This window comes from Astyanax mexicanus, chromosome 21 (assembly GCF_023375975.1).
Source record: "Astyanax mexicanus isolate ESR-SI-001 chromosome 21, AstMex3_surface, whole genome shotgun sequence".
NCBI classification, from domain to species: Eukaryota; Metazoa; Chordata; class Actinopteri; order Characiformes; family Acestrorhamphidae; genus Astyanax; species Astyanax mexicanus.
Window position 1 is genome coordinate 31,431,685 of NC_064428.1, and position 26,721 is coordinate 31,458,405.

General features: G+C 36.7%; 2 protein-coding genes across 3 annotated transcripts in view; one reads left to right on the forward strand and one right to left on the reverse strand.

Annotated features, from left to right (window-relative positions):
* The window catches only part of tmem41ab (transmembrane protein 41ab), a 519,270-nt gene that overhangs the window by 2,459 nt on the left and 490,090 nt on the right, over positions 1–26,721 (forward strand). The window contains exons 2-5 of one of the 2 annotated variants that reach the window (XR_007428004.1): positions 10,120–10,270; positions 12,357–12,518; positions 13,727–13,865; positions 15,132–16,980. Coding sequence is in view for 1 of the 2 variants with exons in the window: in XM_022674622.2 (XP_022530343.2) it covers positions 10,120–10,270; positions 12,357–12,518; positions 13,727–13,865; positions 15,132–15,370 (691 nt within the window). In the remaining variant the exon portion in view is untranslated. Of the gene's footprint in view, positions 1–10,119; positions 10,271–12,356; positions 12,519–13,726; positions 13,866–15,131; positions 18,671–26,721 lie in introns of those variants that run through there. The other variant, XM_022674622.2, reaches the window with a different exon arrangement.
* Positions 22,691–26,721, reverse strand: part of igf2bp2b (insulin-like growth factor 2 mRNA binding protein 2b) — an 80,583-nt gene continuing 76,552 nt past the window's right edge. Inside the window, exons 15-16 of the mRNA XM_022674610.2 lie at positions 26,154–26,267; positions 22,691–25,781 (exon numbers count right to left, since the gene is read on the reverse strand). Of these exons, the coding sequence (XP_022530331.2) occupies positions 25,683–25,781; positions 26,154–26,267 (213 nt within the window). The 3' untranslated portion in view covers positions 22,691–25,682. The remainder of the gene's footprint in view (positions 25,782–26,153; positions 26,268–26,721) is intronic.

The window sequence follows — 26,721 nt, forward strand, 5'->3', positions numbered from 1 at the left end:
AGGTAAGCTGAGAGTAAAGGTTAAGTGTGCGGCTGCAGGGTTGAAGGTTTGGATCTGTGCCAGCAGTAGATCAGGTCTTGGATCAGCGCTATAAAGGCCACGCTGCTGTTCCTCTGGAGATTAAAACACAGTTCATATAGTGCGTCTCAACCTTCACTGTCTTCCTCACTGAGAGGACTTGATGTGTTAAAAGGCCAGAACAGATTGAGGTCTGCTGGTACCTCTGGGTGTTATGATGCACTGTTCTCATGAAATCTGCTTCTACTTCTTCTGAAAACTCATCTAACGTACAGGGGTTGGACAATGAAACTGAAACACCAGGTTTTAGACCACAATAACTTACAATAATAACATATAACATTTAATTCTGCCATGATTTGGGCAGCCATGGATACAATCCGGGTTAGCACCCGAACATCCCTTTCAGACAGCTTCCTCTTACAGCGTCCACAGTTAATCCTGTTGGATGTGGTTGGTCCTTCTTGGTGGTATGCTGACATTACCCTGGATACCGTGGCTACTTGTGTCTGACGGAGTAGTTGAGTGACTGATATCAGGGTGACAGAAAGACAAGATATGACAGATTCTGCCATCACTTTGTCTGCACACATTGCCAGCCAGCTACATTAGACAAGCTATGTAACTAGCTAAGGTAGCTAACAGACTAAACACCACAGTACAGAGTGTTCTAGCTGACTGAGGCTTAAATCTCTCACGGTTATGAGATAACCCAGTCTATTTATGACACTGTCAAGTGAATGGTCTTATTCATGTTTATGACTGTTTTGAGGCTCCTCTTGTAGACTGGCTCATCCAGATTTACTTGCTTTTTTTACCTGAACTCAGCACATACAGAAACTCATGATCTCCTACACACTAAGAAAAGTAAGAACAGATTTGTACTTAAAAGAGTACACAGCTTGTCGCTGGGGCTGTACCTTATATTGAGGTACAAAAAAGTACCTTTCAGTAAAAGTCCCATGTTTTTTGTGCCAGTAAAGATTATAAAGATTATAAACATTATCATCAACTGAATATGTGTCAAAAACTTGTCTGGCTTTCAAATAAAAAATGGTTAAAATTTGTACTTCCTGCTGTTAGGAAAGACTTGTGCTTCAGAGGGAACACATCTGACCGTGTAAAGACCAATATTGCACCTTTTAGAGTGGCCAATTCTTAAATGCACATGAATCATTGAGCTATTTTGGCACATTCACCCTGCACCAGTACTAAAATAATTCGAGCTAAAGACCAGATTTCGCAGAACTCTGGTTTTCAGATTGTGTAATCTGGTATTTGATTGTAAAAGTGGTTTAGCTGGACATCCAAAAAAAATAAGACATTCTTTTTACTGGTTGTGAGTATGATGCTATAGGCTACTGGGTATATAACTGAAACATGAAGCTCATTAGAGTGCAGTTTAAACGTTTAAATGATGGTAAAGTTCTATACTCTAAACTATAACCATCACGTTAACTGAACTAAGCTTTTATTTTACCAAACGTGACTTTTATATGATTAGATTTGACCAACATTGGTGGGCAATTCATTTTCCCAAAGGGTGACAAGATACATTGGGACAGTTTTAATAGGCTGGACCAACAGATTTACCTCATTTTAGCTCAATGTTACCATATTTTTCACACTATAAGGTGCACTTTAATATTAAAATACTTTAAATTTCCCAAAAATTGTCAGTGCCCCTTATAATCCAGTGCTCCTTATGTATGAATTCTACCAGTCAGGTATTAAGTCACTCTGCTGAAGTACAGAGTTATACAGGAGTTTCAGTTTAGTTCTCCAGCACTGAGACTGCAGCAGTATTAGCATTATCTGCTAACCACGCTAAGCGCTAGCTCTTTTACCATTCAGAGGTGAGTATCATTGGCCTGTAGACTGCTCCTAACCCTGGTTAGCACTGCTGGAGCAGCATTAGCATTACAGGCTAAACGCACCAAGCGCTAGTTAGCTCTAAAAAATAGTTAGCGCTTTAAAAATCCAGTAATTTCATAAGATATTACATAAAAGAGTAGATGCTGATGTGACGTCAAATATCAAACCAACTGTAAAATATATGTGTAAAAACACTGTTTTAGGTGATTATTGGATTGTGAATTTAAGGAGGGGAGTTGGGGCTGTGGTTGTGAAATATTTTGAACCCTAAAAATGGGTCACACCGTAAAAAAAAGATAAAGAATCCCTGATCTTAATTATCAAACTCAAACATCGTCAACAGAAATAACATTTTTTTTTTTTCATCAGGGACATAATTTTGAGAAGTGAGGAATGTTTTAGTTTTCCACAATATAGACATAAAGAGAAAGACTATCACAGATACAGAAACACACACATGGACAGACTGCAGCTATTCTAAATCTGTCGGTCGAGACAAAGTTCAAATCTTGAGGAACATCCTGCTTAGATCTGCTCCTCAGTCGCCTCGTCATCTGCTACTTTATCATCGATGACTCTCGCCGCGTTTCGGACTCTCAGTCCTCGGAGTTCCTGGGTCACGCTGTTGTGTCTCACGGTGTAACGCAACCCACAAATTTCCCCCCAGCAAGTGTCCAGCTCCTCAGATTCTCCCCCGGCCAGCAGAAAGACTAGACGACTGCGGGGGCCGTGACACACCCACCACCTGTCTCCAGCCTCAGAGCTTCTTCTAGCAGGAGAACACATTTACCCGTTACGCTCTAAACACTTTCTGAAGGGTCGTGACTTCAGTTCTTCACTCTCATTACTGCGTAACTCTCGTATTAGTTTCAAAGCCCCGGATTTATTTAGTGTGTATTTAAAAATAAAGCTGCCAAACAGGGTTCCCTGGAGATCTTTATATAAGATGATATATAAGATATATTGTCCCTGAAAGAATTGCGACAAACAATGTTACCATTATTTTAAAGGTAATTTTATTGAGGGAAGAAACAAATATTTGACATTCAAAATACTTGGCTGATAATATCAAGGAAAGAACTTTTGGTGTAAAAAAAAAAAAAAAAAAAATACACAATTATACCAAACAAAAACTGATTTTTTTTTAAATCATAATTTTATGATTGGCAGACTCAAACTCCTCTTGCAAATATTCAGCATCACATATGATGCTTAATTTCAGCTTTCAGTTTCAGTTTTCAGCTAAAATATATGAGCTGTAAAGTTCTAGGATAGTAATGTTAGCTAAGCTAACTTAGTTTAGTGTCTGCCAAAAGTAGTAGTGCTGAGACACATGTACGATTAGAATTGCACTGCATTAGTCAATGCATGAATAGAATAGCATTTCTAAGTTAAATTTATGACAAATTGTACTGCTAAGGTAGCTTGCAAGCTAAATGTGTAAATAGAACAGATTTGCTGAAAGAAATTCTGAATAGCACTGCTGAGGTGAATTCACGATTAGAATAGCACTGCTGAAGTAAAATCATGATTATAATAGCACTGCTGAAGTAAAATCATGATTAGAATCGCACTGCTGGGAACAGTGGACTTTCAATTCTAACATTTCCAGATGTTTTCATTGGAATATAAAGCTCTGAAAAAATAAGAAACCACTTAAAATGATGAGTTTCTTTGATTTTACCAAATTCAAAAACCTCTGGAATATAATCAAGAGGAAGATGGATGATCACAAGCCGTCAAACCAAACTGAACTGCTTGAATTTTTGCTCCAGGAGTAAAGCAGCATAAAGTTGTCCAAGTGTGTAAGACTGGTGGGGGAGAACATGGCAAGATGCATAAAACCTGTGATTAATTACCAGGGTTATTCCACCAAATATTGATTTCTGAACTCTTAAAACTTTAAGAAAATGAACTTGTTTTCTTTGCATTATTTAAGATCTGAAAGCTCTGCATTTTCTCATTTTCTGCAAATAAATGCTCTAAATTACAATAATTCTATTTGGAATTTGGGAGAAATGTTGTCTGTAGTTTTTAGAATAAAAAAACAAGAATTATTGGGAAGGAATGGAAGTGTTGATACTGAGTTAGGCTCGGTATGTTTGGCTGTGGGAGAAGCTGAATGCTGTTTGAGTCTATAACGATGCCGCCTGGCCCTGAGCCAGAGAGCAGACGGACAGATAAAACATCACACGATTCCCTCTGGAGAGCCCGGAGCGCGTGAATGCGCTGAGAGAGCGCGAGAGAGAGAGAGAGAGAGAGAGAGAGAGGATCTTATAGAGAAGTGAATGTTCTTGAGGAGACTATGCAGTGAGTGTCCTTGGCAGGGAAGAGTAACTTCTCTGTCAGATGTGACAAAAATAAAGTGTGTAATAAATAAACCAATAGAAATAGAGAGAGAAGCTTTATCTGAAAGTGTTTTAAGTGTAAGGTTATTGGGTTAAACCAGAGACTGTAAAAAAAGATGGACGCCGTGTCGCCGTTCCCATTCATTCAATGAAAATGAAGCCAAAATCTTCCTCCATGTTGGCGATCCTGAAACCCGAGTCTGCGCAGTAGAGACCAGAGGAGGGAGAAAGACTGTGGAGAGACAGCCTACTCATTTAAATAACCCCGCCCCTGAGGGCTGCCTCGAGGTCACAGGCTGCAGAGCAGAGCGGAGCTGACGGTCTATTATTGGTCCCACCCATAACCAGCCCTTTTACAATAACCACACGTTTTTAAATAGAGCTGAATAACGTTTTAAAAAAAGAATTCTGTGGGGATATATTTTTTTTTAATATAAAGGAGGAACAGGAACAGCATGGCAGTTTGTTCCTAAGTTATTTGTGCGAATAACACATCAGTGTATATATGCTTTACCCAGTAATTCAGAGCTAAGGAACGTTGGAATGGTTAGAATTTGTCTATGGAGGAACAGTACCAGCGAAGTACAATTAAGATAGGTAGGTGTATGTTTAAAACAGTTCTGTTTACACTAGTTAAAAGTAAAAAATCCACCTCCAGCTGTTCCAGTTGCCTTTGCAGTGGATTTTTACTTTTTGGACCTGGACTAGCCACCTCTTTGTGTAAGTAACTATAGGTGTACATAGGATTTAGAGAGAATCTAAGACTAGGTCAGTAGCTGAACTGCACTTAGCAGGGTATTACACATGTTGTAAAGTAACATATGACATTGCAAAGACTGTTATTAGTGTAAAAATGTATCTGCCTCGCAGTGCTGTTAGCCAATCAGAGGCGATATGTTTGCATGTATGAATATTCATGAACATTCCTAACATAAACATTCCTAAATTTCCTTCGGGATAAATAAAGTATCTATCTATCATCTATCTATCTATCTATCATGAGCAAGAGCTGAAATCCTATAGTTTCACCCCTGCTCCACTCCTCCACCAGACTAAAGCAGTGTTATACCGGATCACCGGATCACTGTCCAACAGTCATCAATCTCTCACCAGGAGGTACACTACCTAGAAGTAGCTTCCGCTGTTTAGGCCACAGCTCCCCCTAGAGGATATGTTTTAATTTATCTTGTAAAATTGATGCATGTGAGTGAGGCTGTTTGGAAAGTCCTGAAATGTGACTAAAGCACATCTGTTGGGTTTTCCCGGTCTCTGGATGGATTCTAAAGGTGTTTAAGGTGATCTACATACAGCACAGCTCTGTTTTATGATACTTACTATCTATTTGTAGTGTAGGGAAATTTCCATAGGAAACTGAAGAGTACTGGAGATGGGGGTGTGGGTGTGTGGGAATGTGAGTATGGAGAGTGCAATGGCGTGATCATATCGTGGGTCAGTACCAATATAACGTCCCTTTGGTGTCGCAGCATAGTTGTTTAAATTTCATAGAATTTCAAACACTGTGTAACAATAGATTTTTCAACATTTATTGAACACGTATTGTTATTAAACAATAGAGAAATAAACTTATTTTGCTCTTTAAATAACTTTGTTTTACATTTTATACAGTTTTTTATGTAGAGTTAGATTTTTTCTTTATTTATTTTTTATTTTTTGCTATGTCTGCCTGGTTAAGTTGAATAATTATTTCAAGTGATTCATAACAACATGTTTCAAAATCATTTTTCTTAAAGTTTTAAAGATGTTTTTGTAGTAATCTTGATATTTTAATTATTCCTTAAGCTTTACTTTAAATATGAAGGTATTTAAACATGTGCAACCTTAACAATTGACATCAATGACATCAAAACTTTCAGCAAAAATGCTGGTTTATTATTTTTTTTAAAGAAACTGAAGACTCTTGCTTCTGCATGTTCAGCAATAAACCATTTTTTTTTCAATTAACATTACATAAAGGAGCACTCCATATTATTTTGTTTCTAAACTGAAAGCAGAAACATACCTGAGTAAAGAAGGGATAAAATATAGTGTTTAAAATACTGGTACCAGTGTGTTGGAACGACCAACACGTACAGCCTCTAAAAGAGGATCCTCGAGCGGCTGGTGGAGCAATGGAGACTTCAGAAGGGGAAACTCAGAGCTCAGTAGCTCATTCACTCATAGTAAAAACAAAGAAACAAAGGAGTGAAGTTTCTGACTGAGCGCTCTCTCTCTCTCTCTCTCTGACTAATACATAACCTGGAATCGGACTCATCCGCTCTGAAAGGAGACTGCATCACACCCGCCCAGTTTAAAATGATTCTTCCGCATGCTCAGTGCAATTACCCATTCTCACCAGAGAGGGCCCTAAATCCCAGAACTTACAGACATCAGCTTTAATATTGTATAATATTACACGATAATATGATAATAACAGCATAATATAGTAACAATAATAATATTGCAGTCGATACTTTTAAATTATGAACAATTCAATATATATCAGCTGTAGGTCAGCCACATTTGTTTTAATCAAATACCTGTTTTGCCTAAAATGTATGACAAAAAAATAAAGCATAAACATAAAGTGAGTAAGCTGGACAATCTATAAGTCTTTTTGGTCTAAAATCTTTAATAAATAAACACATATTTCAATTAGGTTTTATTTTAGTTTTGAGAGCGAAAAAGCATAATATTGCTTTAAAAAATTCAAAAAAGCTTAAAAAAAGCCAATATGACCCATTTAAAAAATGTGAATATTTTTTATTATAAACCTCAAGAAACGATCCCAAACTACATTGACTTAAATAAGTATCACAGTTGCAGTGTGTGTGTGTGTGTGTGTGTGTGTGTGCTAAGCTAACTGCTAGCTGCAGTGTGTGTGTGTGTGCTAAGCTAACTGCTAGCTGCAGTGTGTGTCATGTTTGTCACTCTCAGTAGTGCGTAAGCGTAATTGAACCCCCTGCTTTCGGCCTGCGGAGCACTATTAGTGCCTGGGTCAGTCTGAGCAGCGGGACTGCCCCACACGGCTCAGGTTACCAATAGCAGCACGGGACGTCATTCATTAGCCAATAAGACCGGGTGACAAGACGCAAGACACTGAGGGCACGGCCTGAAAATACTGCCCCAGTCTGACACACATGCTATTTCCATCTCACGCTTGTGTCATGTTTCATCATCGCCTCTCTCTCTCTCTCTCTCTCTCTCTCTCTCTCTCTCTCACACTCAGGCTTTTATATAAAGAGCTTTTTGGTTCTACTTTGTTTTTTCGTTATTTTTAGATGTTCTGCATTGTAGATTAATACTAAAGTCATCTAGACTATGAGGAAAAAAAATAACCAGAATATGTTTTATATTTGAGATTCTTTAAAGCTTTGCACATCAGTCAGCTTTATGAGGTAGAGTCGTCTGGAATTCAGGCTTTCAGTTAACAGCTGTGCTGTACTCATCAAGAGTTAATTACTTGAACTTCTTGTCTCTTAATAAAGGGTTTGAGAGCATCAGTTGTAAAGTAGTGAAGAGGTAGAGTTACAGGTATACAGTGAATAATAGCTCTATTTGAGTAATGTTCTAATCCAGATTATGAGAAGCAAAAACTACTCAACTAAGTAAAGAAAAAAAAATAGAGTTTAAGAAATAAAAGTATCCTCAAGTGCAGTCGCAATGATCATCAAAAACATTATGATGAAACTGGCCCTCATCAGGACCGGCCCAGGAAAGGAAGAGCAAGAGTTTCCTCTATTGCGCAGGATAAATTAATCAGAGTTACCAGACTCAGAAACCACTAAAAGTTAACAGCTGCTTCTTCACAGAGTATTTTTTTGGTTTGTTTAACACTTTTAAGTTACTACATGATTCCTTATGTGTTTCTTTATAGTTTGGATCACTTCAGTATCCATTTACAATGCAGAGCTTTCAGACCTCAAATAATGCAAAGAAAACAAGTTCATATTCATAAAGTTTTAAGAGTTCAGAAATCAATATTTGGTGGAATAACCCTGGTTTTTAATCACAGTTTTCATGCATCTTGGCATCATGTTCTCCTCCACCAGTCTTACACACTGCTTTTGGATAACTTTATGCTGCTTTACTTCTGGTGCAGAAATTCAAGAAGTTCAGCTTGGTTTGACGGCTTGTGATCATCCATCTTTCTCTTGATTATATTCTAGAGGTTTTAAATTTGGTAAAATCAAAGAAACTCATTTGTAAGGGGTCTCTTTTTTTCCAGAGCAATATATTGTGAATCTAGTTGATTGTAGTTGATTTGTAGAGGGATGAGTGATGCTCTACTGATATTGTGTAGAGATATTTCATATCAAGTTTCTTTTGGCTCATGGTAAAGTTTATACTGGCTCAGGAATAAACACTAATAAAACCGAGAACCCTCTGGCTGTATGTCATGGACCCCTGGGGATCCCTGGACCCCAGTTTAAGAACCATGACTGTAAAGGACAGAAGGTGGAAATGCCAGTTACCAGTTGGTTTCATATTAAATGTGATTTATTTTGAATTGTTTTTTAAATATCTCATTCACTGTTTTTCATTTTTATTTTTTTCGTACATTGTAAATGAATATTAAAATGGTCCAGATTATTAAGGAACACATAAGGAATCATGTAGTAACTTAAAAAACAAACAACAAACCAAAATACTCTGTGAAGAAGCATTTAGGTGCTCTTATCTGGAAGCTGTTAACTTTTAGCAGTTTCTGAGGCTGTTAACTTTGATAAGCTTATCCTGTACAACAGAGGTAACTCTTGCTCTTTCTTTCCTGGGGTGGTCCTGATGAGTGCCAGTTCCATCATGATGTTTTTAATTGTGATTGTGACTGCACTTGAGCATACTTTTTAGGATAATTTCTTGAAAGGTTTCGGATTGACTGATCTTTCCTAAAATCGCTTTTTTCTTTATTTATTTGAGTAGTTTTTGCTTCTCATAATCTGGATTAGAACATAACTCAAATAGAGCTATTATTCACTGTATACCTGTAACTCTACCTCTTTACTACTTTACAACTGATGCTCTCAAACACTTTATTAAGAGACAAGAAATTCAAGTAATTAACTCTTGACGAGTTCAGCACAGCTGTTAACTGAAAGCCTGAATTCCAGGTGACTCTACCTCATAAAGCTCACAGAGAAAATCCAGCCAAGCTGTCCAAAACTGTTCATCTAAGCAAGAGGTGCTACTTTGAAGAATCTAAAATAGTTTGGATGACTTCAGTATTTAATCCACAATGCAGAACATTTTAAAATAATGTAAAAAAAAAATTGAATTTAAGATGTGTCCAAACTTTTGACTGGTGCTGTATAAAAACCACAAGCTGTTAATATTCAGTCATATGCAATGCAATTATGTGCATTTTCTGGGTTTCAAGTATCGAAAACTGGCACATATTTTTTTTTTGCCTTTTTGGTATCAAATTTCACTAGGCAAGGCAAGTGAAGTGAAGTTAGCTACATGTGACTTGTGTAGCACTGCTGTGTTAAATTCATGGTTAGAATAGCACTGCTGCAGTAAATCTATATACAGATCAATCAATCAATGATACTGCCCCCCTGCTGGCATCCAATCATCTGCATCTCACCGCTATCAGAGGCACAAGGCTGCTGCTGCAGCTCAGCCAATCAGCTCAACCTCCTGCCCTGCCTCTAAACCCATACATCATCCAGCAGTGCCCCTCCCAAACTTCCCATTTTTTTAGCATTTTTTTTTTGAGCTGAGATTGGAGTCCGCAAATATTAGAGGGTTTAGTGCCTTTACTATAAGTAAATTATTGGAAACTGAGATTCCTCCCACAGCTAAAAACATATATTTCATCCAGCTTTATGCTAACCAGCTGCTTTTCTCTCTCTCTCTCTCTCATAATGTTCTCCACCAGGCTGCATTTCCCGTCGGATCTGGACGAGCTGCGGGAGCTGGCAGAGCTGCTGAAGTTCTATAAGAGGCAGCACACGGGTTACGTTTTGCTGCTGTACTGCAGCGCCTACCTCTACAAACAGTCCTTCGCCATCCCAGGATCCTCCTTCCTGGTGAGAATTTACACAAACTCTGATCACCTGACCAGCATTATTATATGGAACACACAGGGGTGGAACCTGGGCTATACTGTATATGGGGGGGGCTTCCCAAACAGGCCCCATCATTACAGCCCATCATAATCTCACATTGTTCTCCAATCTCCAAATGGGGCCCATTATAATCCCCTTTTGGGGATCAAATCCCTTCACTGATATCTATATGTAAGACCAACATGGAACCCATGGACAGTTGTGTCAAACCTTGAACCTCAAACATTTACATTTACATTTAATGTATTTATCAGACGCACTTACCCAGAGAGACTTACACCAGTGTTTCTTTGTTTACTTCAAACACTCAAACACGGCTGCTCCTCTTTCAGAAGAACGTCCAGCAGAACTGACACAAAGCTAGAAAACAGGTCAATTCCAAAACCCAAAAACTGTGATGTAACAGTCTTGACTCTATAGATTGACACCCCCACAATTTACACAAACTCACCCAAAGAAAAGGCACTTATGCCTAAATACAACAACTGCAAAAAACTAAATGCAAGAACTAGTACTGTGTTGCATTAATTTGTTGCATGTTTGCACCTTATGTTGTCTATATTGTATTATTGTTCCATGTTGCACCGTGGATCTGGAGCAGGGATGGGCAACTTCCATGATGGAGAGGGCCACATTTTTTTCAGCATGACCATTGGAGGGCCACATGACCTCGCACTTCAAATAATTGAATATGAAAAACGCTTTTCAATAAGAACAAATTTTATATGAATTTATATCTGTATGTTTACAGCACCAACATTTATCAACAACTATTTTCTGCATATTAATGCATTTTAATACGGCAAAAGACAAACCGTTTGCTTAAAAAAAGTGCAAAAAGGAAGTCCTTCATATCAAAGAACAAAAAGTTTGCTTAAAAAACTGATTGCAAATACAGTAGTTCCTCTGTGTAAAATAAGTTCATTATAACAAGTCCTTCATAAGCAACAAGGACAAAACATTTGCTCATAAAAGTGCAAAAGGCATTTGAACTCATTTATAACAAAGAACAAAAAAGATTTAAAAACTGATTGCAAATAGCTCATTCAATAATAGCAGAAAACTAGACCACAGAGGCCCAACATTTATTGAAGCTAATGAGAGAGCTGTGGTTTGGCCTGCTGGCTCACAATGGACTGGATGTCAATGTCAATTTTCGTGGTTGTTTGGCAGTGCCCTCTAGCGGTCAAAAGTAGAATTACGGTTTTGTTTTTTTTTTTTTTTTTAATTATGAAATTATGAAATTATTTTTGATCTATTCGCGGGCCGCACTGAGTGATGACGAGGGCCGTGTGCGGCCCCCGGGCCGCCAGTTGCCCATCCCTGATCTGGAGGAATGTAATTTTGTTGCACTGTGTACCTGTACTGATGGAATGACAATAACAGCCTCTTGACTTGACTTAACTTGCTTAAGAGGAAGCAAGGCTAAAAAGGCTAACAGTTAATGCATACCATTACGCATTGCTTGCTCTCCTTTTACTGTTTGATTATTATTTATTTTTTTATAACATATTTTTTAATGACTCCAGCCTAAAGCCCTATCCAAACCAGATTAGTTATTTGGGAGGATCCTGGGGTATTTTTTTTTGACTGAATTATCTACTGTTTTTCTCTGAACTCCGTGGTCCTCGGGTAATTTTAGTCCCATCCGGGTCCACATCTCTGAGTTTCGTCTCCTCGCGTTTAATAAAATAGCTATTTGTCCACTACCACGCACCGTAATTACACTTTGAGTGCGCGTTTCCACGGAGATCCATGTAAAACCACAACAGCAAGTGGAAATGGAGGAGCTACTGAACGCTGCAATGTCATTTGACTGAGAAAGCCTAAAATAACTCACTGGTCCTCCTGTTTTTTCAATTGCAGTTCGGATGCAGGAGTTTTATCTCTGAGTAGAAGTGTGAAATATTTTTAACAGACGTCCCACTGAGAAAAACTAATTCCGTGCAGATAGTGCTTAACACTTAACTCTTAATGAACTATTAAATAAAGTGTTCAAATACGTTGGGCTGAAAATGTAATTCTTGGCTTGTTTGGTTGTTCCTAGAACATGCTGGCGGGGGCGCTGTTTGGACCGTGGCACGGTCTGTTCATCGCCTGCATCCTCACTACAGTGGGCTCCACAAACTGCTACCTCCTGTCCCGCACTTTCGGCAAGCGGCACATCGTACGCCTCTTCCCCGACAAGGTGGCCCTGTTACAGAGGAAGGTATGAACATGTGTCACCCTCAAATTACTCAAGTAGAAATAAGTATAGATACTTGGGTTTTAAAATACTTCTGTAGAAGTTGAAGTATAAACTCTTTGAAAGCTTTGAAAGTATCGTAAGGTACAGTCACATAGACAAACAAAAAACGTTAATGATGAAACTGGCACTCATCAGGACTGCCTGAGGACAGGAAGAGCAAGTGTTACCTGTTACTGTTGTACAGGATTAGTTCTTCAGAGTTCATAAGAGAGCACCTAAAAGCTTCTTCACAGAGTATTTTAGTTTGTTTAACACTTTTAAGTTACTACATGATTCCTTATATGTTCCTTCATAGAGTGGATAACTTCAGTATTCATACTTATTGAACAAAAAAAATTGAAACTGCTTCTATCCAAAACATTACTTAATACATACAGCTCTAGGATTATTTGACCAAATTGAAAACCTCTGGAATATAATCAAGAGGAAGATAGATGATCACAAGCCATCAAACCAAACTGAACTGCTTGAATTTTTGCACCAGGAGTGAATAGCATTGAGTTATCTAAAAGCAGTGTGTAAGACTGGTGGAGGAGAACATGATGCCAAGATGCATGAAAACTGTGATTAAAATCCAGGATTATTCCACCAAATATTGATTTCTGAACTCTTAAAACTTTATGAATATGAACTTGTTTTCTTTGCATTATTTGAGGTCTGAGAGTTCTGCATCTTTTTTTGTTATTTCAGCCATTTCTCATTTTCTGCAAATAAATGCTCTAAATGACAATATTTTTATTTGGAATTTGGGAGAAATGTTGTCTGTAGTTTATAGAATAAAAAAACAATGTTCATTTTATTTAAACATAAACCTATAAATAGCAAAATCAGAGAAACTGATTCAGAAACTGAAGTGCTCTCTTCATTTTTTCCAGAGCTGTATTTAATTTAAATTTAATTGTTTGCACCAAATGATGCTTCAGATCCTCTGTTTCCTGTCTAGTATCTAGTCTATGATGTGTTTGTATGTGATTGCTGTGTATGTCCAGTAGGTGGTAATCTTTCACCACATTTCAGTTATTCAAGGACTTCAGTATAGTAGACTTATGTTGTAGTCTGAAGGTTTCCAGGATCTTTAATTGTGTCATTAGCTATAAAATGTGTATTTAAAGCACTGATTAGACCCTTTTAATCATTTTATTATTTTTCTACATTAAAATCCACCTCAGGCAGAAGACAACAGGAGCAGCATGTTCTTCTTCCTGCTGTTCCTGCGCTTCTTCCCCATGACGCCTAACTGGTTCCTGAACATCACCTCTCCCATCCTCAATATTCCCATCCCCATCTTCTTCTTCTCCGTCCTCATCGGTGAGCACACTTACACAGTGCATGCGAAAGTGCTTGTTCAGCTTATAACTGAGGAACTAAGAAATACAGACTAAATGCAATTTATTTTTTATATTTATTGCACGTATAGTTATATATTTCAAGCCATTTTTGTTTATTGTTAATAATGTTAAATCTTCTATATAGTTTGTTGCATAAAATGTATGCAGGGCCCTCTTACACCCTGATGCTAATTGCTATCTTCCACCCTGCGCAGGTCTCTTTTTTCCATATATATATATATATATATATATATAGACCCAAACTGCTTGGTGTGCATTTTTAATTGATACAAACTATTTGGGATTAGTATAAACACTAAACTTTGTCTTTGTACAGGAAGTTGTTTTTGCAAAAAAAAAAAAAAAAAAAAAAAAACAACTGTCATTATATGGGGCAGTTATTTATTTTACCATTTAAAAGTTATCGTTAGTCATTCGTAATCAGAATGACCTAATTAGTTCAAAAACACAATGGTAGCTTTCTATAGAAAGTAAATAAACTAGATTCAAAAATAAAATTAGATATTTTTTACCTGGCCCAAGTTTCTGTCTGGACTGGCTGTAGAAACTTTTGACTGGGATTCCCATCATCTTAAATGTAATGGTGACCACTAGATGGTAGGGGCAGTGTCTCCATATAAGTATCACGGTGCAAAGAAGCAGAAATTTGATGTCCGCATATGAGAAAGCAGGGTCTCAAGAGGTTAATGAAGTATTATAAAGAGGGTTCAAATACTCAATCAAAACATTTTGATTGAGTATTTTTGGTTGTTCCTAGAACATGTTGGCGGGGGCGCTGTTTGTTCATAATGTTGAATCTCTATATAATTTGTTGCATAAAATGTATACATGGCCCTGTCTTACAACCTGATGCTCATTGCTATCTTATACCTTGCGCAAGTCTATTTTTTACACCTATTTTCTGTCTGCATAGTAGCGGTACTTGTGTATATATCTACGCTGTTGGGCGTGGTGGTTTAGAAATGAGGTGTGTTCAGGAAAACACAGGTGGAAAACACAGGTGCTCCACTGACTGAATACAACCTAAACAACAGTTAACAGTCAGACGTTCATTGCTATCAACCCTAAAGTGTAATTATTGTACTTTTGTGCTTAGGTAGGGTGCTGTGGTCGATAGATATATAGAATAATAGATCCTGGCTGAGCCCTATGCACAACTCCAATCTTCTTCCTGTATTGTATGACATAATCTCATTATTTTAATATTGTACCTTTTGTTCTGTAGGTCTGATCCCCTACAACTTCATCTGTGTGAGAACAGGAGCCATCCTGTCTGAAATCACGTCTCTGGATGATATCTTCTCCTGGCGTACGCTGCTGCAGCTGCTGCTGATCGCCTGCATGGCCTTACTGCCCGGCGCTCTGATCCGCCGATACAGCCAGTCTCACCTCAAACTCGACGGCCTGGAGGTCAATGGCCACCGCCACGACCTCAACAACCTCAGCGACCGCAAGACCAGATGATCCGGATCCCTCTCCGGTTCTGTAGAGCTGATCCTCACGGGTTACACTGTTTACCAAAAGCACTGTGGGATTATATAGATTGTTTATTCTATCTTAATATCTTAAAATGATGTTTAATTATTGATAAAGTCTAATGCAGGAGTTCTCAACTGGTCTCAGCCGGGAACCCACGTTTTCTCAGTGTCATTAAGCCGCGAACCACATTTTAGAATACAAATCAAACTTAATTATTTTTGATAAACAAAAACTTAAAAAATGACTTAAAAAAAATTTACAGTTTAATAAAGTACACATATATGTAAAGTGAATTAAAGAGCATATTTATTTAAGAAACTGAGGAGGAACATAACAACTACATGTACAAAAGTTACTAACACGAGGCACCGAGTGGTCCGGCGACCAAAGTGCTGCCACTGTGATCAGAAGATCACCGGTTTGAATCCCGGTCATGTAGCTTGCCATCAGCTGCTGGAGCCCTGAGAGAGCACAATTGGTTTTGCTCTCTTTGGGTGGGTAGATGGCGCTCTCTCCCCTCATCACTCCAAAGAGTGCACTGTGATGCTTCTTGGCAATGCTGCATTAGCAGCAGTTCAAAAAGAGGCGGAGTCTGATGACTTCACATGTATCAGAGGAGGCATGTGCTAGTCTTCCCCCTCCTATTGATAGGGGTGTCCTAATGAGTGGGTTGGGTAATTGGCTGTGTAAATTGGGAAGAAAAATGGAAAAAAAAATACTAAAATAAAATTAAATATTAAAACTGCACAAAATAAATAAGGACACAAAATTAGAGACATCACTTTTCTGCATTCAGAGTACATTAGTAAGAAACACTGTCTCTTTTTTTCTCCCAATATATAAGATGACTACAATTTTTTTTTTTTACAAGCCCACTTGGGTCCTGATCCACCAGTTAAGATTTGCTGGACTAATGTAATTAATTTTTCTCAAAAATAACAGCTACAGTATGTCAGGAGAAGAATACTTCTGTAGTTTTGCGCTAGTGCTACAATGCTATTGTAGTTAGCTAACGAACAGAAGTAGCAATGCTTTTTTAGCATCGCTAAAAAAAGAAGCAGCTTATTTTTTGTACTTGTCAGTTTTATAGATGAAAAAAAAACATAACACATAAGCACGTCTTATAATGATTTGTTTAAAGACAAGAAAAATCTTATTTTAGATACTTTTTTAGTAAATCTGCCTAGTGGATGAGTTTTAGCTCTAGGCTTATTAAAGTAAAGAGAGCAGAGGTGGACAGGGAGCAGAGAAACAGAAATAGTGGACACTTACAAAGAGTTTTACAACGATAAAAGCTGCGTGCATCGTTTATTTCTGTCTAAATAAATTCATACTTGTCATGAACAGGCCTTAAGATGATAATGTATAAAACCTGTACAGTATGTGTTAAAGAATGAACCTGTATTTTCAATCACTGGAAATCTTAATCTTAGTGCCACAAATTGATTCATGCTAAAATCAGTCACGTCTTAAAGCACATATATAAGCTGTATTATGGTCAGAGGTGGAAAGTAATGAATTACATTTAATCAAGTTACTGTAATTGAGTAGATTTTATGAGTCATTTGTCATTTTTAAAGTAGTTTTTAAAATAGGTCATTTTACTTTTACTCAAGTACATTTTGACACAAGTAATTTCATTGTAAGATCATTGAAACCTATGCCACTTCTTCTTGAAAGAGTTTTATGGGGTGGTCTGAACAAATACTGCCTGAAAGATCCAGATTATTATGTGGAATAATATTTTATTAAAAATGATTTAATTTATGATTTGTTTTTACTTTTTTACATCAAATAATTAAAAGTAACTATGTAACGTTTACTCAAATTACATTTTAAATTGAGTACTTTTTACTTTTACTCGAGTAGATTTTTAAATGGGTACTTTTACTTTTACTTGAGTAGAATTTTAGCAAAGTAAATGTACTTTTACTTAATTACAATTTTTCAGTACTTTCCCCACCTCTGATTATGGTGTGTGCCTTAATATCAAATCAGCTGATCTGTATAAAAATAAGGTATAATATGATGTGGAAAAAAACAAAATATAAATAATATTGTAATATATTTAAGTATATTTTAGTGGATAAGAATTTAGTATTTTTTGCATTATTTTACAGCTATATATATATATATATATTTTTGTGTTTTAAATCTGTGTGATTGATTTATTTTTGCCTTTTTGCCTTTATTTTGTCCGTAAGCCTTAAGAAAGCTGATGCACTGAAGGACGGGTGGATTTGTGTGTCTCAGGTGTTGTAGAAAGTATGTTTACACATTTTATAGAACAGTATTTTATGCTGCTTTTGTGTATTTTTTTTGTCTGTGTAATGTATTTGTGACAGTTGCTGCTTATTGATTATCAGTAAAAATGGTGTTTTAGAGTAAATAAGCCATACTTTTTTTGGTATTTCTTAGTATTTATTGAAAATATAAGTTACTGAAACTGTCTGGATTTAAAGAAACCTGCTGTATTACTTACTTTTACACCATCATGTGCCTTAATGGAAACTTCTCTGCACTTTTTAAAAATGCAAACTGCCTGTTAAAATGAGACATATTTTATATTCTCACAGTGAGGTAGGAAATTACCTGCAGATGTTTGGTAAAATAATTTTTATTTTTATTTTTTTTTACAAATTGTAGCCCACTTAATATAATACGAAATGTTACACTGTTCCCCATTAAAAATCTAAAAAAATACATACAAAAATGATCAGTGTAACCTGTCAAATTGATTGATAGACTAGAAATTTCAGTGTAAATTATATTTGTTAAAATACACTATATTGCCAAAAGTATTCATTTTTCAATCCAAATCATTTAACTCTGTAATATCTCAAAGCAGATGTGCCAATTTCTCTGACAACCATTTTTCATTGCAAAGGTTTTCTTTCTGAGTGTAAGATTAAATTTTAGCTTTATGTTTTTTTTTGGGGGGGTTTTTCTCTGCAGTTTGAGCTTTTCTGCATGACTGTTTTTTTACATTGTAAGATTTGCCTCAAATCTCTGTGATGCATTTTTTTTGTTTTTCTTCCAAATTATTTAATTTTATTATTTAATTTTCTATTGGATTTCATGGTGCACTTCATCCGTTTATAATGTCTTATTCAGTATTTGATGCATTACAGAGCTATGAATTCTAAACCGCATTGTTTCTACAGAGGCGGTGTCCTTTTTTTTCATTTTTGTTCATTACATTTTATAATAATTTCCTCAGATGTTCTAAGTTCTATTGCTTACATCTCTCAATATCACTCAAATAAAGATCAAATGGTTACTTGATGATGGTTTTGCTGACTTATTAACTTAAAATAATGACTTTGTACCCCAAAATAATGACTTAGTACCTCAAAATAATGACTTAGTACCTCAAAATAACAAATTATTACCTCAAAATAATGACTTAGTACCTCAAAATAACAAATTATTACCTCAAAATAATGACTTAGTACCTCAAAATAACAAATTATTACCTCAAAATAATGACTTAGTACCTCAAAATAACAAGTTGTTACTTTAAAATAATGACCTAGTACCTCAAAATAACGAGTTATTACTTTAAAATAATTGACCTAGTATCTCAAAATAACGAGTTATTACCTCACAATAATGACTAAGTATCTCAAAATAATAACTTAGTACCTCAAAATAACAAGTTGTTACTTTAAAATAATGACTTCGTACCTCAAAATAACGAGTTATTACCTCAAAATAATGACTTAGTACCACAAAATAACAAGTTGTTACTTAAAAAAAATTACTTTGTATCTCAAAATAACTAATTATTACCTCAAAATAATGACTTAAATACTTCTAAATAAAATACAGTATCTCAAAACAACAACTTAGTATCTAGAAATAACAGCTTAATACCAACTTAATGCCTCAAAATAACGACTTAGTATCTAAAAATAACAACGTAGCACCTAAAAATGATGACTTAGTACCTCAAATAACTTATTACCTCTAAATAATGATGTAATATCTCAAAATAACAAATTGGAAAGAACAGCTTAATACCTCAAAATAATGGCAGCATCTAAAAATAAAAACTTAGAATCTAGAAATAACAGCTGAGTACCTCAGAATAACAACGTCGTACCTCAAAATAATGAAAAAAGTATCTAAAGTATCTAAAAATTACAACTTAGTATCTAAAAATAACTAAGTGTCTAAAAATAACTTATTACTTCAAAATAACAATGAGATAGTATCTCAACTTGATGACTTAATATATCAAGATAGTAAGATAGCTTTTTATCTGAAAATAATGAGATATTGAGAATATTAAGAAAATTAGAATAGTGGGTGGTGCTAATGTTACGGCTGATCAGTGTCATCAACAAAACAGACAACAAAGACGAAAACGAATCACAGCGTTGTTTTAAAGTGTCTTTTTATTGCTCATGTTTAAGCTGGTGGGCTGTGTGGTTTACCTAAAGAAACGAACCAAAGAAAATCCAACAAACCAAATAAAACAAATAAAAAGAAAAAAAAAACTGAAAAAACCCTCCGAATGGAAAAGCTAATCTGTAGCAAGTTTATCGCTTGAGTTTCTTCTGCAAACCATTTCTGCTAATCAGCACCTCATATGAGCCAGTGCTTCCCCTGGTCTGACTTCTCTTAAAAAAGCACAAACCGTTCACAGTACAGGTGATGAGAACCCGACACAGAAGAAAATATTAATAATAAAAATAAAAAAAACTGAAAAAGAGCTGTAAAAGAAACGGAACAAGTCCTCGAGTGAAAACACCGAACTGTTTGTGCTTCCGGAGACCGAAACGGAACGAGCCTGAAAGTGAAAACCTGTGAAAATGGTGAAAATCGTGAACTAAAACAGTGAAAAACAACCACCACCGAGTGCAACAGTGAGCAAAATTCTACGACAGACAGAGATCGAATGGCGTACGACAGGATCAAACTCCGGTCTCCTCCCGCTAACGTCGCTAATGATGCTAAAACCACACAGACTGGTGTTAGCGCGCTAGTCAGAACAGATGTGTGTTAATGTTCGAACTAATCTTAAGATACTTTACGTACCTTTTCTCGCTAAAACATACAACGGAGTGGAAAAGACAAATCTGTTTTTTATTTTAACGGAATTACACTGCAAAGAAGATTTACTTGTTTATTTTACGGATTACGTAAGAGCTTTTTTTAATTCGTAGTTTTCAGTTGTCCTTAGTTTTCAGCTAGCGACTCTCTAGCTAGCTTTTTAGCCGTAGTTTATTATTATTATTATCATTATTCACGGATTTATTTGGATGTCGGAACCTACAATACCAAAACCAATCAAATTTCAGAAGAAACCTAACTCAAGATACCGCGAGAAACCGCGAGAAACCGTATACCAACGAAAAATATGATTACAATTATAATCTATCCAGTTATGATCTGGTCAGTTGTTGTAGTGGGGTAGTTACGCTAACTGCTAACCGCTAACCGCTAACCTCAACAAGGTAATGATCGCATTAAGGTCCAATAAGCACAGCACAGTTTCCGACGCCGGAGACCGAAGCCCCCGTTTCTTTTTTTATTTCCCCAAGAAAATAAAAGCATGTTGGTGCTACACACTTTTTCTCCACTAATTATTTTTTTTATTTTCACCACTCCTCTTTTTCTTCTTCTTCTTTTTATTATTTAGAAAATGAATTAAAAAACGCTCGTCAGTGTGAGCTTTACAAGGTATACAAAATACGTAAAAAGAAATTAAAACATCGGACTGAGGTACCCTGTTCTTGAGGTAGAACGTTATTTTTTTATCGTACTAGTTTTGCGTAAGAGGTCACCTTTTTTTTTTTTGACCTGTGTAGACAATCATATTGGCGTTGCTTTTTTTATTCTCGTTTTTTTCTTGTCTTTGTCTCTTCTCATGTCGCTTCTAGCGTTCGATGTCCCGAGCAATAGCCGATAAACGTACGAACACACTGCCTGCTGTGAAGCAGGTAACGTTAAACGTTAAAATACTGCAGTGTGCACTACACTCCCACTCTCGCGCCAATCACCATCAACGATCAGTGATATAGTGATATGTCAGTGAAAAAAAAATTAAAAATCGGATTATAATTTTATTTTAAGGTCAATCATCGCACACGATATTTAAAACTTTTTTTTCTTAAAAAAAAAAAGGCAGCGTCTTTGATGTGTTTTTGAAATTAATTTTTTTTAGAATCCTGAAGGGACTTAAAATTGCAAATTGCTCATTTGTTTTGAAAAAAAAAAAAAAATTCAACCCATAATTTGTCCGACTTCTTTTTTTTTTTGAAAATGGTAAATTTTTTTTAGAATCCTGAAGGGCCTAAAAATTGCAAATTGCTCATTTGAAAAAAATAAAAATAAAAATCAACCCATAATTTGCCCTACTTCTTGTCTTTTTGTCTTTCTTTGTATGTTTTTGGGGTTAAAAAAAATAAATAAATAAAATAAAAAAAGAAACTAAAAATGGTATAAAACAATTCTATAATAATGTAGGCTACATAAGAACGAACGTAAACACGCTCTCAAATCATATATATATATATATATTTTTTTTTTGGAAAATGGTAATTTTTTTTAGAATCCTGAAGGGCCTAAAAATTGCAAAAAAAAAACAGTTACAGTTAAAAAATGTAACAACCCAAAATATGCCCTATTTTTGCCTGTTTGTCTTTTGTCTTTGTATGCTTATAGGCTTCGGAAGAAAGAAATTAACAAACAAAAAAAAAACAACAAAAAATAGTCTAAAATATAAAATTATTTTTTAAATCTTCTTTCTTTCGGTGTGTAGGCTACATAAGAACGAACGTAAACACCGTATGCTCTCAAACCGCGTTTTTCGTACGCTGACGACTAAATATTTCTAGAACCGTTACGAACCACATGCCAGGGACAACAGATACGATAAGGGAAAGACTATAGAGCGCAAATAGGAAGGGAAGAAAAAAATAAAAGGTAGGAAAGAGAAAGAGAAAAAGAAGGAAAGAATGGAGACGCTAGCAAAAAAACGACGTTAGCTGCCTTGAGCCTCGAACAGCAGATCAGCTGGCAGAAGGCAGAGTCTCACAATATACAACATTATTATACATTCATCATTACTATCGGAGCTGCTCGGGTCCGACCTGATTATGATCCGGACCCTCAGCCCGTAGACTTAGACTGGTACTTTATTGCACTCCCACTTTACTGTACAAGACTTTTGCTGTAATTTTTATTTTATAAATGTTTGATTACTATTTATTTATTTTTTCTTTATAATAAGTGATTGATTTGAATGTGGGTTTACAGAATTGGGATTTTATTTTTTATTTTTTTAAAGTAGGGCCCAACTAAAAATCAGAAAGTTCTATTCATGGGTCATTCATGAGTCAGGGCTGCATAATATATCGTTTCAGCATCGATATTGCGATGTGAACAAGCATGATGTGTAATGTTAAATCACATTTTTAAAACAGTTCTCATTTTCCAAGGCAGGATTAATCAGATTACCAATTTTAACAACCCAATATTAGTTATCGCATTTTTTTCAGACTATAAGGTGCAATTAAAATCCCTTAATTTTCCCCAAAATCATGAGTACGCTTTATAATCTGGTGCTTCTTATGTATGAATTCCACCAGTCAGGTATTAAGGAGCAGTAAAGCAACTCCGCTAAAGTAGCTCTTTCACTGTTCAGAGGTGAGTATATTGGTCTGTAGCTTGCTGCTAACCCCGGCTAGCACTGCTGGAGCAGCATTAGCATTAGCTGCTAACCTGCATGTTTACTGTGTTAAAACAAGCTACGTCTGATGAACCGCTAGCTGATATCACCCTGGGCATTAGCGACTAACCGCACTTAAATATTGAAAATCTAAGCTTACGTAAACGGAAGCACTTTACTCACCCGAATAAACATGAAAGAGTTTTCAGGAGAGAAATAATTTTAGATTAACATCCTGCATATATATTTTTTTAATTACAGTTTTGTTTACTTAACCTAGCTTAGCTTTACAGCCTTCTGAATTAAAAGGAAAACATGGCAAGACCCCTGTTCCTTACTAGTGTCGCATAATGTGCCTTTTAATCCGGTGCGCCTTATAGTCCGAAAAATAAGGTACGTTACTCCAATCATTGGCGCACATATTGCTTTATTAACATTGTGACATGTTGGATCACTGATTTGTAGCTACATTTGCGTATTAATTCCTGTATTTTTAGTACAACAAAATATCGTCATCATGTCATTTTTTTTTTCAATATTGTGCAGCTCTAGCCCAAGTGGACTCCACGTATGATGGAACCGAGGACCCATCTGGTTTGTACCAGTAGGGCCTGGATAGGATCTATATGAGATTAGGGTGGGCTGTAATGATTGGGGTCCATTTGTACACATGTACAAACCCACTTAAGTGCTTTGCTGCCCACCCGTTCTATGCTGGCCCTATGTATGTATTAGAAAGCCCAACTAGGTCCAGAAAAAATACATGTACAAACCCATTTAAAAACCATGCCCACCAGTTCAATATTGGCCATATGTATGGATGCCAACCTCTGTCACAGGGTCTAGATTGGATCCATGTGATTTTAGGGTGGGCTGTAATGATGGGGCCATTTTGGGAGCCCAACTGGGTGCCATTAACATAACAGGGAGAACCAACGCCCACTGGTTCTATGTTGGCCCAACATATAGATGCAGACTTGTTAAAACAGGCTCTATTTAGGTTGTACACTGAATATGGGGCCAATGTGGGACTCAAGTGAGCTGTAATGTAATGATAGGAACCATTGGGGTGCCCAACTGGGTCCCAATAACAATTGTACAGACAGGACCAATGCCCACCAGTTTAATGTTGGCCCCCATATTAATGGGACCAGGAAGGGTTAAAATGGACCCAATTTGGGACTAAAATGGGCTGTAATGATAGAAGCCATTGGAAAACCCAACTGGGTCCCAATAACACACTTAAAAAACATGAATAAATCCACTTAGAGTCCATTTTGCCCACTCTGGATCCCATTTTAAACCCACACAAGTGCGCTGGCTGGGTCTGAACAATCAATTCAGGTTGATTTAGGATTTTTATAGTTACAAACATCGTCATTTTCATATATTCTATCCTTTTCCTTTTGTTTTTCTCACCATTTTGAGGCAAACTTATCTTAGCCAGATACAAATTTGGGAGAGGAGCTAGAAATTACGAACACAGGAAACGAAGAGTGGAAGAGAAAGATCCAGAAACAGCAGCTGGGAAAAGCAGAATCGGGAAGTTGAAACGTTAAAACGTTGGCACACAGGCTAATTCTCTGACTTTACTAAGAACAAACTACCAGTTTAACCGCTTTTTCTGGTACGAAGTGCTCGTGCTAGGCTTAGAAAACAAACAGCGTAACAGAGAGTACCTACAGCTAGGCCTGCCAGTTCACATCACGGCCTAAATTTACTCTAAAACTCTAGTAAGTGCAAAATTACAAAATCGCTTAGCTTGTACGCATCCAGGGACTGCGCCTGGCTGCGTCCGGGCAGGGAGTTCGTAATGATCCAAGTACTGATCCGTGTGGTGAAATCTGGACATGCTAATCATTGTAACACATGCTAAATGCTTCGGAAAAATGCTAAAGTCTCCTCTAGGTGTCCTAAATCAGAGTGTTCTTCTACTACAGAAACGTTTAGATCGTTTAGAAAGCACGTTATGGTCTTCTAATAAATTAACACTGTTAAAACAAACAGATCTACTATATATAGACTTACTCCAAACTCCCTTAGGTAGTTCGTATCGACGCGTCTGCCTTCCGTAACGTCTTTAAATTCTAGTCCGGCCTACATTGTTACGCCGCAGTGTGCCCACACACACACACACTCCGCTCGAATGCGTTCGTTCCCGTCTGTCTGTAAGAACACGAGAAGTACGTACGAAGTTTGTTTGCTGGTAAAACCGTCTCATATCCGCACAGACATGGTGATTTCTGCTTTACTGCTTTACTGCGTAGTAATAATAATAATTACTGCACGTGTGCTTCTCGGAAGAAAGACACAGCCCCTACAGACAGTGGTCGCTTGCGTACCATTCATCGTCAGACAGCGTCTCGACACGTTTAAAATCGCTCGCCGTCCCCAGCCTGCTAACGTGTTTCCGCTCTTCTCGTGAGCCTTTTTTCTTTTTTATTGTTGTTTATTATTTTTTAATCGTAAAGTTCTTTGGTTTTGATCGTGTTTCTTGTCCTTCTCGTCCGTTTCCTTGCCGCTCTTTCTTTCTTTCTCTTGCGCTTTTTGCTCATTTTGGTTTGCGCTCGGAGGAGCTACATTCATAGGCTGCTGCTGCTTGCTGGCGCCCTCTGGTGGTCACTTGGTGTGTTGCGAAGGCGTCGGCGCCCCCTGCTGGTTTTTCTGTTCCTGCTGTTTTACTTGCTGGATGATCTCCCTAATTTTCCGCTGGGCAGTCTGCCAATAAAAAAATAAAATAAAATAAATAAAACAACATTAAATATACATTAAATATAAAATATAATATTTATCATGACGGGGTATGGGTATATTAGGAAAAAACATAAAAAGAGTTCAGATAAACAGGGCTGAAACTCTTTCAAACACAAGTATGACATTATTTCACAACATTTTATGGCTGATCACAAATTTGAGCAGTAAAAATGCGGCTACAGTGCGCTGCACCATTTGCGTAGCGCGTGTCGATCCTCTTTTTGACTTCGAGGCTCGAGACCATGACATAATTTCGATCGATTTCGATGAAATATTGAAATCGTGACACCCCTAATAAAAGCTGTAAGTATTAAACTAAAAGAGATACAGACATACCTGACTGGCAAAAAAATGTCCGATAATTTTCACAAACACCTCGTCGTTCTCATCCGGCGTTTGGTCCCGTGGAACTATAACCTCAGCGCTCGTAAGGTTTTGAAGTTCATTCACCTGCAGTAAAGGAAGAGAGAGAGAGGGAGAGAGATAGATATACATATAAATAGGGAGAAATAGACACAATAATTAGTCCATAAAATATGATGTACTAGTGCATCTCAAAATAAAAATTAGAATATCACTGAAAAGTTGCTTTATTTCAGTAATTCAGTTCAAATTGTGAAACTCATATATTATATAGATGTATTAAACACAGAGTGATCTATTTTAAGTGTTTATTTCTTTTATTGTTGATGATTATGGCTTACAGCCAATGAAACCCCAAAAATCAGTATCTCAGAAAATTAGAATATTATATAAGACCAATTGGTACTTTTGGTATTCATACGGGCAGTGTGCCAAGTCCTGCTGGAAAATGAAATACAGATCTCCATAAAAGTCGTCAGCAGAGGGAGGCATGAAGTGCTGTAAGATTTTGTGGGAAAACAAAACTGCACTGACTTTAGAC